We start from the raw sequence: 14,013 nt of genomic DNA on the forward strand, positions 1-14,013 counted from the left end.
GCCGCAGCGGGCCGGCGAGAGCACCATAGAGAGGGGCGACCCTGCTCCTAGAAAGGCGCGGACTCGGCCTGGTGACGCATTTCCGGCAGCGCCGCGGAGCCGCGGGCTGCGAAGGTGAGTGCTGGCCTGCGGGCCTCGTGGGCGGTGCCCGGCCCCAAGGCTCTGGGCGCGGTTTAGGCGCGCCTGCAGTCTGGGTGGAGCTGGGTCTCCTGTGGACTCCGCTGCTGGGAGGCCTGGGCTGGGGGAAGGGAGCACGGCGGCGGCCCGGGGTCCTCTTCCGCCCTCCTCGGCTCCCGCTTTGGTCTTGGAGTCCCAATATCTTTCCTCCCGTGGAATGCAAAGCCTGTGTTGCTGTCAGAGCCACGAGGCCCCCAGTATTTACTACTTGATCTGTTCGGGGAAGATAAGTCGGTGCAGCCAGGGGATGAAGATTTGCGGGAGTGAAGCAGCCTGAGGTGATACCACAAGTTTTTTGACACTTTGAGGTCTTGCATCTCAGGTTTGGACTGTGGGCTCCCAGTCTCGCGACATAAGGTCATGAATCAGGACCGACCGGGAGCGCAGGAAAAGCAGATCCCCTGCCAGTCCCCCGGGAGCAGAAGAAGCCTGGCTTTTGGTGGCCACTGTCTCCTACTGTGTTGCCAGTCCCAAAAGGTAACTCGGCCCTACTCCTCTTGGGCTGTAGGGTGACAGTTACTTGGAAACGACATCTGCAGTGTAATTACGAATTTGCACAGTTCTTGAATACACGTAAAATAGTTTAAGCATTGCTAATTCAACCCCTTGCAAAACAAATTTACTACCTAGCCTACAGTATTCTATTACAAGTCTTTTTGTCTTTAGCCTTATAGTGTTCAGTAAAAATGTTGTTTTCCAAAATTACTTAGTTCTTTTCCTTCCCACCACTTCAGTATGGTTATGTTATTCAGTTGTAGTATAGTGAGGCTCCTTTGCTGTTGTTAGTATTCCATTTTGGGTCCTCACCTTCACTCCTGGCTGGTTTGTGTGTGTGTGTGTGTGTATTAAATATATATGTTTATATGTTACATATATATATAAATGAGCACCCGTGAACACACCACCCAATTAAGAAAGAGAACATTGCCAGTACTGTGCTTCTCCTCAACCCAACTCCCAGCCTCCCACCCCTAAAGGTAACTACTATCTTGAATTTGGTGTTAATCATAGCCTTACTATTTTTTAAAAGGATTTGTATAACGTATGCATATATCTGTAAACAATGTTTAACTTTTTTGTTTTTGAGCTTCATATAAATGGCATCATTGTGTTTAATCATCTGGGATTGACATAATTCCATATGATATTCCTAAATTCATTTATGTTGTGTGTAGCTGCTGGGTGATGTTCCATTGTAAAAACTATAAAAATTTATTGATGTATTCTCAGTGGATCTGTGGGTTGTTTCCAGTTTTTTGCTATTTAAATACAGCCGATAACGAATATTTTTGCACATATCTCCTATATATGAGAGTTTCTCTCAGGTGTGTTTATTTATTTAGTTAGTTTTTGTAGAGACGGGGTCTGGCAGTATTGCCCAGCCTGATCTCAAACTCCTGGACTCAAGCAATCCTCCTGCCTTGGACTCCCAAAGTGCTGGGATTACAGGCACAAACCACTGCCACCGCGCCTAGCCTGAGTGTTTAAAATTAGGCATGAATGTTGAATTATTTCAGACACCTTTGGCATCTGTTGAGATGGATAATATGTTTATCTTTCTTTGATTTATTAATGTGGAAAAGATACTAATTTGTATAGTAATATTGAGCTTTACTTGAATTCATGGGATGATCTACTTAGTCATGATACATTACTTTAATGAACTACTGGAGTCTATTCCTTAACATTTAGAATTTTTGCATCACTATTCATAAATGAGACTGGTCTATGGTTTTTGTATTAAGATTGCACTGGCATCATTAAAGGAACTGGGAAACTTACTTTGCTGTGCTGTGCTACAGTTTAAATGGTGTTATAGGATTATTCTTTTTTTTTTTTGAGACAGGGTCTTACTCTTGCCTGGACTAGAGTGCAGTAGCGTCATCATAGCTCACTGCAACCTCAGACTCCTGGGCTCAAGCCATCCTCCTACCTCAGCCTCCTGAGTAGCTTAGGACTATAGACTGAGGATACCACACCTGGCCAATTTTTCTATTTTTTGTAGAGGTAGGATCTCTCGATGCTGCTGAGGCTGGTCTCAAATTCCTAGCTTCAAGCAGTCCTCCCTCTTTGGCCACCGAAAGTGCTGGGATTACAGATAAAAGCCACCATGCCTGGCCCTAAAATTATTCATTTCTTAAAGAACTGAAAGGACTTTCTCATCATGTACCTGGGCTCAGTGTTTTCTGAGTGTTAGCTCTTCACTGGCTGTCTTGGTTTAATTAGGTAAAAATAATCAAGGATTATGTAGAAAATCTTTATAATGTAATTTGTAGAATTGATTTATTAGATTCAAGTAGAATTATACTGTCATTGTAGAATAAGTTTTCTTTGTAAACACTACATAATATTTTTTTAAATAGATACTTAGCCACAAAATAACGTGAAAAATCTATAAAGTAGAACTTAATACATCAGGTTATTTAAACATCTTGCACTAAAGCCAGAACTTATCAACAGAGAAGAAATGAGCACCAACACACTGTCCTAAACAAGTGTTAAATCAGAGACAAAACAGAGTTGCTGACTGGCTATAAAATAGCAATTAAGACGTGAAATATAAAAACTCCTGGATTGTGTCTAGTAGCATATTCAGAGGAAAATTTATGGCCTTACAAGCTTTAATTGCCAAGGCAAAGAATGAAAATAAATGAATAAATGATGCAACTTCAAGAAGGTAGGAAAAAAACCTTTTATAGTCTAACTTCCCCCAAAAGCAGAACATTGAACTAAGATTTGTGCATAGGAATTTCCTTAGGAGTGTGGTTACAGGAGCAGCGTGAAGGACAAGGGGAGCGAAACAGAGAAGGAGGGACAGCCAGTACAAGGATGTGTTGTTAGGCTCAGCCCTCAACCGGCTCTGTCTCCGAGGGTCTTTGATGATGGTACTCTGTCTTGCAGGGTCTTTGAGGAGCCTTGGAGTCTCAAGGCTGCCCACCTGGGGACTAACAGGGGTGGGGTGGGGAGGGAACATTTAACATTTATCCCTTAGCTTCTGTCCCCTATTGGTGGAGGGTGGCCCTGCAGTTGTTAACTCCCTTGCACTTTAGGACCCAGCAGGTGTCCACAGGTGTCCCATACGGGACACCAGAGAAGCCCCAGGGCAAGAACCAGGCATGTGGTGTAGGTTTTTGCAGAGATGTTGGTAAGTTGAAGCTTCCCAAAGTTGGTCAAAGCCTTTATAAAACTGGACTGAGGATGGGACAAGAGGATTTGGAGTGAGGCTTAAACTGTCCCTTACAGAGCTAAAGGAACAACCTAATAAAGCAGAATTAGTGAATTAAAAACAAATAGAAGAAAGTAGTATTACTTAATAAATGGAAAAGCTGGTTCTTTGAAAATAAAAGAAAACCACATTAAAAGATTAGTAAATAAACTACTGCTCCGCCTATGTATATTAGTCTGCTTGGGATTTATTGGCAGCCCATGACAAAATACCATAGACTGGGTGGCTTAAACAGAACGTATTTATTTCTCACAGTTCCGAAAACTGGAGTCCAAGGTCAAGGTGCTGCTGATTTCAGTTCCTGCCAGGGCTGTCTTCTTGGCTTACAGGTGGCAGCCTTCTCATTGTGTCCTCACAGGGTGGAGAGTGGCAGAGTGAGTGGGTGTGAGCATGCGTTCCAGTGTCTCTTCCTCTTATAAAGGCACCAGCCCTGTTGGTTTAGGGCCTCACCCTTCGGACTTCATTTAACTTTATTACCTCCTCACAAGCCCTATCTCTGAATACAGTCACATTGGGGGTTAGAGCTTCAATATATGAATTTGGGGGGTATATAAAATTTAGTCCATAACACTAACCCTGGGGAAAAGGTCTGGAAAGTGCATATGTTCAAAAGAAGAAGTGGGAACAGCAAAGTAGTTCCAGAGAGGGAAGAAATGAAAAGAATCATGAACCAGTGTTTTCCACAGCTCTTTACTGGTAAAGTTGAAATCCTGGAAGAAATGGATATTTTAGGAAAATGTAAAATTTCTTCTTTTTTAATTTCAACAGTAATGTTACTATTTATTCTCTAAATTTTAAATAATAAAAATAGAATATTAAAACTTAAAAAAACCATACCCTAATGCCAGGCAATGATTTTATCATTTTGTGTCTGTCTTCTGATTTTCTATAGATTTATAATACATATATATGTTTCTTAATGAATAAAGCCATGTGAACCTGCATAATTTTTTTCATGTTCTATACCATTTAATTTTTTTATTCTAAATGCACTTGGATGATGTAATTTTAAAGATTAAATAATTTTCTATTTTTTTTTAATTTGGGGAGGTACAAGTTGAATTCTGTTACATATGTATTTTCTATAGTAGTGGAGGCTGGGCTTTTGGTGTACCCATCACCCAAGTGGTGTACATTGTACCCCATAGGTAGTTTTTCATCCTTCACCCCCTCCCAGCCTCTCTCTTGTGAGTCTCCAATGCCTGTTATACCACTCTGTGTGCCCTTGTGTAGCCATAGTTTAGCTCCCACTTAGGTTTTAGAAAAATGTAAAATTTCAAGACTGACTTTAGTAACAATAAAACTCAGAAAATAACCAGTCCATGTGTTCTTGAATATAATGAACAACAGGCGCTGGGTCATGGGACTCTAGATACTGTCAGGATCTCTTCTCTCAGGGGCTGAGGCAAAAGTCCAAGCCTTGGCTTATTTGCTGTCAGAGGCTGGAAAGTATGAAAGGCAGCACTTCCAGCCCAGCTTCCTCAGGGTAAGCCTGGACCGTGCAGAGGCTGACCTCCCAAGATCTCTTCAGAGGCACTAGAATTCTTGAGAATGTCCAGGGCTCTGCAGGAACCGGGCAGGATGTCGGGGAGCAGCTGCCCTCTTCTCCAGGCACTGCCTCCCTCCCTGGGGCCTGACTCCCAGGCCTGCGTGCTGGGGCTGCAGCCCAGCCAGCCGAGCTTCTCATGCAGTGTCATCGAGGGCGATGCTTGTTTAGAGTAAGAGAAGTAAAAGATCTTGGTAATGTCCTATCTCTTGAACTGAATCACTGATACATGACTCTTTGTTTCATTGTCCTTCAGGCTCTGCATACGTTTTATATACACTCTTTGTATGATATGTGTCAGAATTGTGAATCCATAGGGTTCCTGGCAGTGAACATCACTGTCAACCGGAAGGAGTCCTAGGCACCAAGCCAGTGAACACATCACACTCTTCTTCCTGTGGCAGCTCCTGTTCACATGCCTGCTCGGATGCAGGCTACCTGTGTCTCACATCTGTGAGGGCTGTGCTGCTCCTGGTAGGGGTGGCTTGCCTCACACTTGTCCCTCTCTCTGTTTCTCCTCAGCTCCAACCCTGCTCTGAAGGGGAGACCAGGTGATGGCAGCCATGCTCCTGACAGCCTGGCCCCAGGTGAGCTGTGGGTCCTTCAGCTCTTGCTCTGAGCAGTTTCCGACTGAGAAGTGAGAAGAGGGGCTGCTGAGCCTTGGGCTGAAAGCTGCATCCACCTGCTGGGCTGGAACGTGTGGGAAGGAGGTGGCATGGAGGCAGGGCGGCAGAGACCAGCGTGGTGCTGAGTAGGAGGCAGCAGGTGGTCTTCTGCACACCTCTGTGCAGGTGTACCCCCAGCACAGGGCTCCGGGGCAGTGGGGACGTGGAAACTGTGCATATAGGATGCTCTGTGCCCAGATGTGAATGGAGGAGAATTGCAGAGGACTGGGAGTCTCAGTGGTGGCGGTGCAGGGGAGAGGAGTGGCAGGACCAGATCAAAGAGAGGGATGGCTGTGCCTCTAATTCAGCGGCAGGGGGAAGATGGTGGTGAGTGGAGTCAAGGGAAGGGACAGACAAGGAATCCTGTGGGACAGAGTATCTCATTGTCCTCGTGAGGCTTTCAGGGCTTGGGGTACAGTGCCTCAGACTTCAGGTGTCTGATAAAAGCTCTCCATCCTCTCCCCCAGAAAAAGAAACCTGCAAACCAAATTTTCCATACACTTTTCAGGGACTTCATGGACCCCCTGAAGCTCATCCATGGACCTCCATGGACTACAGGTTGGGAACAATCATAGTCATAGTAACACAGTTTGAGGCTTCCTATGCTGCAGGCCCCACACTAAGCCCTTTGCATGATCGTTCGGTCCTGACAGCCGCCCTCTTTGATAGGTGCTGTGTTGTACTTTCTACCAAAAAGAAATGAAGGCAAAGGGTAGCAGAGTAACCCGCTCAAGGTCACAGAGTTATCGTGAGATTCGTAACTGCTTGGCCATAAGACAACTGTGAAATCAGTGATGTTAAGTTGGTTAGATTTGCAATGTATGGAATAATTTTTAGGGAAGATTCAAAAGCAAGGTGAGCACTTGAGAAGGAATCCCACTGGTCCAGGTGATGTGGGCTTCATTAAGGAAAGTAGCTGTTGAAGAGGAGGGATCCAATGCAAGTAATGCTTAAGACAAGAATCTTTAGGACAAAGAGAGTCAAGGATTAGGGCTAGGCATAAGGGACAGGGGAAGTCAAGAATGGGCCCCAGGTTTCTAACAGGTTTCCTGTGAGGATGGTGCTGACATCGCTGAGGTGCAGGTTCAGGAGGAAGTGCCAACTTACTGGGGAAAAGGGTGTTGGCATGCAGTGAAGGCATTTAATTTTGTGCAGAGAAGTTACTCGACCTATCTAAGGCCACACAAAGAGGACAGAAACACTTAGAGGCTGGACCAGAATTGTTGACGGGTGGAGATCTGCAGCATCAAGGAAAACAAGTCCTGGCAGAGAGGAGTTGAGAGGCAGGTCCCTGCCAGTGATTCCCCTGGGTCTTCGTGGAAGGCTAAAGTGGGCAGAGGTGAGCCATCCAGAGGCCGTGGCTGCCCAGCATCAACCCTGAGTGGCAGAGCTTGTGCTGATCCCAAAGCTTAATGACACAAAAAGGAGAAACCAAAAGCATGGCAGAGTGGCCAGCCATTGGGAGGGCTGGTCTCCCTTCTTTCCCAAGCCTTCTTGGAGAAGCAGTGAGGTCTTGGGAGCTGTTGGAAAGGATGAGGCTTGAATAGGAGAGGGTAACAAAAAATGGTGGGTTTTCAGGGAGAACCCCCCAGCCTGGGCAGCACTGAGTCCCTTGGCTGGAGGTGCTCAAACAGGTGTCGCACAGCCCCTTGTTGGTGGGCCTGTGATGGACACCAGGTGGCAGATGGGGGCCGGCTGAGACAGAAGCCATGACTGTTCTTAGCAGGTGGCTTGAGGTGTAAGGATGAAGGTGAGGTATGGAGAGTGGAATGGAGCTGAGGTCAGGCACAGGAGAGCCAGGACCTCAAGGGGATGACGTGGGGGCTGCTCATGGATGGGTCCTGAGTCTGCTAGTGAGGGAGTGGCCTATTGAAAAGAGCAGGGTGGCTTTAGGAGAATTTGCTTATGGAAATTTTTTTTTTTTCTTTCAGCCCGCCTTAATGTTATCTTTTATAAGTGTAAAAGATAAGGCATGAGGTTTCTCTGCTGTGGGAGAAGTCGGATATTCTGTGGTTTACTTTCCTGGTGCTTTTTCTCAAGTCTTTCCCTTGTTATTAATTTTGTGCTCTCACGAGCTCCCTCCCAAACCCTTATACTGCCCTCTGCCCCCCACTTAGGGCCTGAGCCATGGAATTGGCCCTAGGGCAGCAGGAACCTGTTGTTTCAGAAGTCGGTGACCTTCGAGGATGTGGCTGTGTACTTCACTCAGACGGAATGGGATGGCCTATCCCCTGCACAGAGGGCCTTGTACAGGGATGTGATGCTGGAGAATTATGGGAATGTGGCCTCCCTGGGTAAGGTCTCTCTCCCCCTGGGACCCAGACTCTGCCATTTGGGGTTCCCGGCTTCCTTCTCCCCTACAGGTTGCAGGTGGGATCTTTGGGTAATCCTTTACTGAGTAGCAACCCCAGGGCTATTCTAATCCCCTAGACTTACGGGTTGCTGGGAAAGACAAACCCCACACCCTTTGTGGGCCTATAAAGGACTTTGCTGGAACTGGTGTGCACTTTCGATCCACCCTCCGGAAGCTGTGTTTTGGACACAGAGTGGAATACAGTAACTTCCTGTTCCACAGTAGCATCTTCAGGTCCCCCCATCACCTCGCCTGTATCTTGAGTCTTTTTAAGGATCTCAGTAGACTCTGAATATTTCAGGCCAAGATCAAAAAGTATTAGTTTGGTGCAAAAGTAATTGCGTTTTGAGACTGAATTTGAAATCATTGTAACTAGGCTCAAACACATCTTTATTTGTTTTGACCTTCAGTTCTTCGGCAATTTCTCATGTAATTGTAAGAGGATCAGTTTCAATGGTTGCTCTCAGTTGGTCGTTGTCAACGTCCAACGGCTGGCCACTGTGCTCCTCATCTTCAAGACCCTCGTCTCCTTTGCAAAACTTTTTGAACCACCACTGCACTGTACCTTGGTTAGCAGTTCCTGGGCCAAATGCGTTGCTGATATTGTGAGTTGTCTGTGCTGCTTTACGACTTGAACTCAAATAAGAAAATTGCTTTAATTTGCTTTTTGTCTAACATCATTTCCATAGTCTAAAATAAATATAAAATAAACAGCAAGTAATAGGTTATTAGCAAAAAAACATAAAGTGAGAAATGCACATTAAAATGATGTATAACATAACTACATTTATTTAAGAATGTATTCCAGGCCGGGCGTGGTGGCTCACGCCTGTAATCCTAGCACTCTGGGAGGCCGAGGTGGGCGGATCGTTTGAGCTCAGGAGTTCGAGACCAGCCTGAGCAAGAGCGAGACCCCATCTCTACTAAAAATAGAAAGAAATTATATGGACAGCTAAAAATATATATAGAAAAAATTAGCCGGGCATGGTGGTGCATGCCTGTAGTCCCAGCTACTCGGGAGGCTGAGACAGGAGGATCACTTGAGCTCAGGAGTTTGAGGTTGCTGTGAGCTAAGCTGACGCCATGGCACTCACCCTAGCCTGGGCAACAGAGTGAGACTCTGTCTCAATAAAAAAAAAAAAAAGAATGTATTCCAATATCAAACAGCAAATTTCAACGATGCTAAAACTGCCATTACTTTTGCACCAATCTAATAGTAACCTTTTGTGCAGAATCTCCCTGCCTGCCCTGCATGAGGTCCTGGACCCGTAGTCTGGGCCTTTCTCAAGCACCCCTATACCCTTTCACACTTCCCAAGCCCCCCAACACTTTCCCATGGTCCTTCAGCCTAGGACCGCTGGGGCTCTTACCTTTCCTCCCTATTGCTGAGAGGATCTGAGAAGAGACTTAGGAACTGACCTGCAGAAGATTATTCATTTATCTGTCCTGTTTACTTCCCCTAAACCAGGATTTCCACTTCTCAAACCTGCTGTGATCTCACAACTGGAGGAAGGAGGTGAGCTGGGGGGCCCATCTCTGCTGGCCGCTGGAATAGGAACAGGTCCCCAGGGCCTCTGGACTGGTAAGGAAGGAACATACTGCCCACTCCATTGGAAAGTTTAGCTCTTTGGGAAGAAGGCCAACTTCAGCAACATGTAAACATGTCATATTTATTGACCAGACACACAGAGTAAAGTTTGAATAAGTTTTGTTGATTTATAGAGATAGGTACAGTCCTTTCTATCTTTGCAGTTTTCTGTGTCTAATTCGAAGAAGAGATCTTTCTTTAAATGCCTCATTCTAACTCTTTTCAATCCTAATTTTGGAATCCTGCCTTTCCCAGACAAAATTAATGGATTCAGTAATTTTGGGGGCCCTTGCTTTTTTCTAAGCATTGTCCACTTAATGTGGAGGATACAGAATTAACAGCCGTTTCACATAGAAAAGGAGAAGTGAGCCTGGGCAGCATAATGAGACCCCATCTCTGTAAAAAATAGAAAAATGAACTGGGCGCGGTGATGCACACCTGCAGTCCCAGCTACTCAGGAGGCTGAGGTGGGAGGATCACTTGAACCCAGGAGCTTGAGTTTGCAGTGAGCTGTGATGATGCTGCTGCATTCCAGCTCAGGCAACAGAGTGAGACCCTGTCTCAAAAAAAAAGGAACGAAAAGCAGACATGGTTAAAGTGGTTAAAGGCATAGTCTTTAGAGTAGACTTTCCTGAAGTCCAGTCCTGACTGTGCTACTTTCTAGTCATGTGACTTTGAAGTGGCTTAATTCTTTGAGTTTTCTAAGATTCAGTGTTCTTGGCAAAGGCCTGCTTCCTGGTTAATAGACAGCCATCTTCTCACAGTGTCCTCACACAGAAGGGAAGGGAGCTCTCCAGGTATCTCTTTTATAAAGGCGCTACTCCCATTCATGAATGTTCCAATATAGGCCCCATCTCCTGATACAATCACATTGGGGATTAGGATTTCAACATATGAATTTAGAGGGAGAACAAACATTCAGTAACAGATGAGTGTTATTTTTTAATTGGGAAAAGACTGATATTATTTTGAATGAAAATGCTTGCCCAGACCACTTGGGTTTATTGAGGGGAATTAAAGTGAAATATTGAGGCAGGAGGCATATTACTTGTGGTTAAGGAGAGATGAAAGATGAAAAAATAGAGGCATCATATTTGGGCCAACCTTTTGAGAAATTTGGGAACAAATGCAGAGATCAGTAGTTCTAAAGACTGTTGGGATTATAGAAAGAATTTTAGGGAATGATCAATTTTAGGATTGAGGGAAGAGGTGGAGGAAAAGGCAAGGATAATGCAGAAGTATTCTGGAGGAGGGTGGGAAGGGATGGGATCAAGTGGGCCTTAAATACAGCCTTCTGAAGTAGAGAAAAAAGGAAGTAGAAGGAGGAATTTTGGAAAGCCTGGAGTTGAAGTTCTAAGGAAGGAAACAAAATTCTTTCCCTTTTCTTCCTGGTGCTGCTGACATTTGTCATCCCCAGTGTTGCCACATATTGTTGGATCCTGTACCTTTTGCTTCTTAAGCATTTTCTATTTTTATTAATAAGGAACTCAGTGCCATAGGGACAACTAAAAAGAAACTTCAGAGTGTAGAAAAGCATGATGTGATGGAAAGAATGCTGATCTGGTGGACAAGACCTAGAGTTTTATTCTGCTGCCGTCATTTTTAACCTTCATGTTATTGATTATGTCCTTTATAATGGCCTTGCCTTAGAGTGAGAGTGATAATCTTTTTTAATCATTAGTTTAAAATTTATAATACTGACACATACTCAAAACAGTATAGAAAGTGTTAAAGTGGAAAAATAAGTCTACCAAACTTCCTATTCCGGTTGTTCAGTTTCTTATGTATTCTTCCAGAAGTTTTCTAGACATATACAGATATATAAATGTGTCTGCTCTTTTTTTCTTTACACAGATGGAACCTACATACCATTCTCAACTTGTTTTTCCATTTAATATTATATCTTCGATATCTCTTGATGTCAGCATGTATGGATTTATTTTATTGTTTTTATTCTTTTACCAGCTACATATTATTTATTCCACCTTATGGGTAAGCCTTAGGTTCTTTGACTTAGTCTAGTGATTTTAAGGAGCCCCTTGATTATGATCCTTTATAGCACAGTTGTTTTTTTTAACATGGTTATTAAATTTTATGTTTTCTGTTTTTTATAGTGGATATTCAGACTGACAATAATTTGACAAAGGAAATGTGTGAAGAAACAGTTTATACATCACTTGAACTTCAAAGGGAATTTTCCCAGGAAACAGACTTCTCAGAAGCCTACGTTCTAGAGAAACAACAAGAAATCTACTCAGCAGAAAATATGAAGAAAGAAAAGAGCAGTGTCATGGATGGAACAGTGAAAGATGATGCAAGCCCCGTGGAGGATTGTTTCTTACGTCAAAGTCCAAACTTCTATCAGTGTTACACTATCTCCACTGGTGAGCAGCCCCTTGAGTGGACAGAACTGGGGAAAGCCTTCAGCTTTGACACAAAACTTATTAAGCATGAAATAATTGATTCTGTGGGAAGACCTTTCAAATGTGAAGAATTAGTGGAAAACTTTAGGTGTGACGCTCAGTCAGTTCAGCGTCAAGAAACCCACACTGAGGAGAAGCCTTATCAGGGTATAGAGTGTGGCAAAGCCTTCAGTGTTAATGAAAAATTAATTTGGCATCAAAGACTTCATAGTGGAGAGAAGCCCTTCAAATGTGTGGAGTGTGGGAAAAGCTTCACCTACAGTTCGCATTATATCACACATCAGGCAATCCATAGTGGGGAGAAGCCCTATCAGTGTAAGGTGTGTGGGAAGGCCTTCAGTGTTAATGGGAGTCTAAGTAGGCATCAGAGAATCCATACGGGAGAGAAGCCCTATCAGTGCAAGGAGTGTGGAAGTGGCTTCAGCTGTAGTTCTGCATATATTACACATCAGAGAGTCCACACTGGGGAGAAACCTTATGAGTGTAATGACTGTGGGAAAGCTTTCAATGTTAATGCAAAATTAATTCAACATCAGAGAATCCATACTGGAGAGAAACCTTATGCATGTAATGAGTGTGGAAAAGGCTTCAGGTGCAGCTCCCAGCTTAGGCAGCATCAGAACATCCACACTGGAGAGAAGCCCTATCAGTGTAAAGAGTGTGGAAAGGCCTTCAATGTTAATGCAAAATTAATACAGCATCAGAGAATCCACACCGGTGAGAAACCCTATGAGTGCACTGAATGTGGAAAAGCTTTCAGTGTCAAAGGGAAATTAATTCAGCACCAGAGAATCCACACAGGTGAGAAACCCTATGAGTGTAGTGAATGTGGGAAAGCCTTTAGGTGCAACTCCCAGCTTCGGCAGCATCTAAGAATCCATACTGGGGAGAAGCCCTACGAGTGCAATGAGTGTGGAAAGGCCTTCAACGTTAATGCAAAACTAATCCAGCATCAGAGAATTCACACCGGGGAGAAACCTTTTGAATGTAATGAATGTGGAAAATGCTTTACTTCTAAAAGAAACCTATTTGATCATCACCGGATCCATACTGGAGAAAAGCCCTATCAATGCAAGGAATGTGGAAAAGCCTTCAGTATCAATGCCAAACTAACCAGGCATCAGAGAATACACACTGGGGAGAAGCCTTTCAAATGTATGGAGTGTGAGAAGGCATTCAGCTGTAGTTCTGACTATATTGTGCATCAGAGAATCCATACTGGAGAGAAGCCCTTTCAATGTAAGGAGTGTGGAAAAGCCTTCCATGTTAATGCCCATTTAATTCGACATCAGAGAAGCCACACTGGGGAGAAGCCCTTCAGATGTGTGGAGTGTGGGAAAGGGTTCAGTTTTAGTTCTGACTGTATTATACATCAGACAGTCCACACTTGGAAGAAACCCTATATGTGTAATGTGTGTGGGAAAGCCTTTAGGTTTAGCTTCCAACTTAGTCAGCATCAGAGTGTCCATAGTGAAGGAAAATCCTAATAACAGTCCACACTTGGGTAATGTGTGTTGGAAAGCCTTCACGTTTGCTTCCAACTTAGCATTAGAGTGTCCATAGTGAAGAAGAATCCTAATAAGAAGAAAGGTGTGGAAAACTCTCAGGTTAATGCCAAAATGGATCAAGTATCATCAGATTCACCCTGATGGAATACCCTGAGAGGAAAATGAATATGGCAGAGTCTTCACATGGGAACAAATCTTTCTTAAAAATTTTATTTTTAATCAGGAAAGGATGACCAGTTAAAAAGAAACATCCAAAAATAAATAGCTTTGTTTTGTACCAACAAGAATTAGAAATTATAATGAAAGAAAATATCCTGTTCCTAGCAGCATCAAGAAAAATAGATTTTCTAGGATTAAACAATGATCATGGCAGACCTATATGGAGGAAATTAAAAGTGTCCCCTGAGGGCCACGAGAGGAACTTGAAAAATTGGCAAGAGAAACCTTGTTCTTGGACAGAAAAACCCATATTATAAAGATACTCACTCTACCTAACTTATTTCTGTTTAGGTTTTTAACAAGAAGCA

General features: G+C 43.8%; 1 protein-coding gene across 2 annotated transcripts; it reads left to right on the forward strand.

The window, feature by feature from the left end:
• The first annotated feature begins 270 nt into the window (after positions 1 to 270).
• On the forward strand, positions 271 to 13,780 carry ZNF23 (zinc finger protein 23). Of its 2 annotated transcripts, XM_069497968.1 has the most exons (5): positions 271 to 654; positions 5,472 to 5,536; positions 7,782 to 7,908; positions 9,436 to 9,549; positions 11,670 to 13,780. In XM_069497968.1, the coding sequence occupies exons 2-5, from the start codon at positions 5,504 to 5,506 to the stop codon at positions 13,463 to 13,465; spliced, it is 2,070 nt and encodes a 689-aa protein (XP_069354069.1). In that variant the 5' UTR covers positions 271 to 654; positions 5,472 to 5,503; the 3' UTR covers positions 13,466 to 13,780. The 2 variants fall into 2 exon arrangements, with proteins under 2 accessions (XP_069354069.1, XP_069354070.1); XM_069497969.1 differs by lacking the exon at positions 271 to 654 and having other exon boundaries at positions 5,474 to 5,536; positions 7,732 to 7,908; positions 9,436 to 9,483.
• Positions 13,781 to 14,013: the final 233 nt, after the last annotated feature.

The sequence above is a fragment of the Eulemur rufifrons genome, chromosome 23 (assembly GCF_041146395.1).
Source record: "Eulemur rufifrons isolate Redbay chromosome 23, OSU_ERuf_1, whole genome shotgun sequence".
NCBI classification, from domain to species: Eukaryota; Metazoa; Chordata; class Mammalia; order Primates; family Lemuridae; genus Eulemur; species Eulemur rufifrons.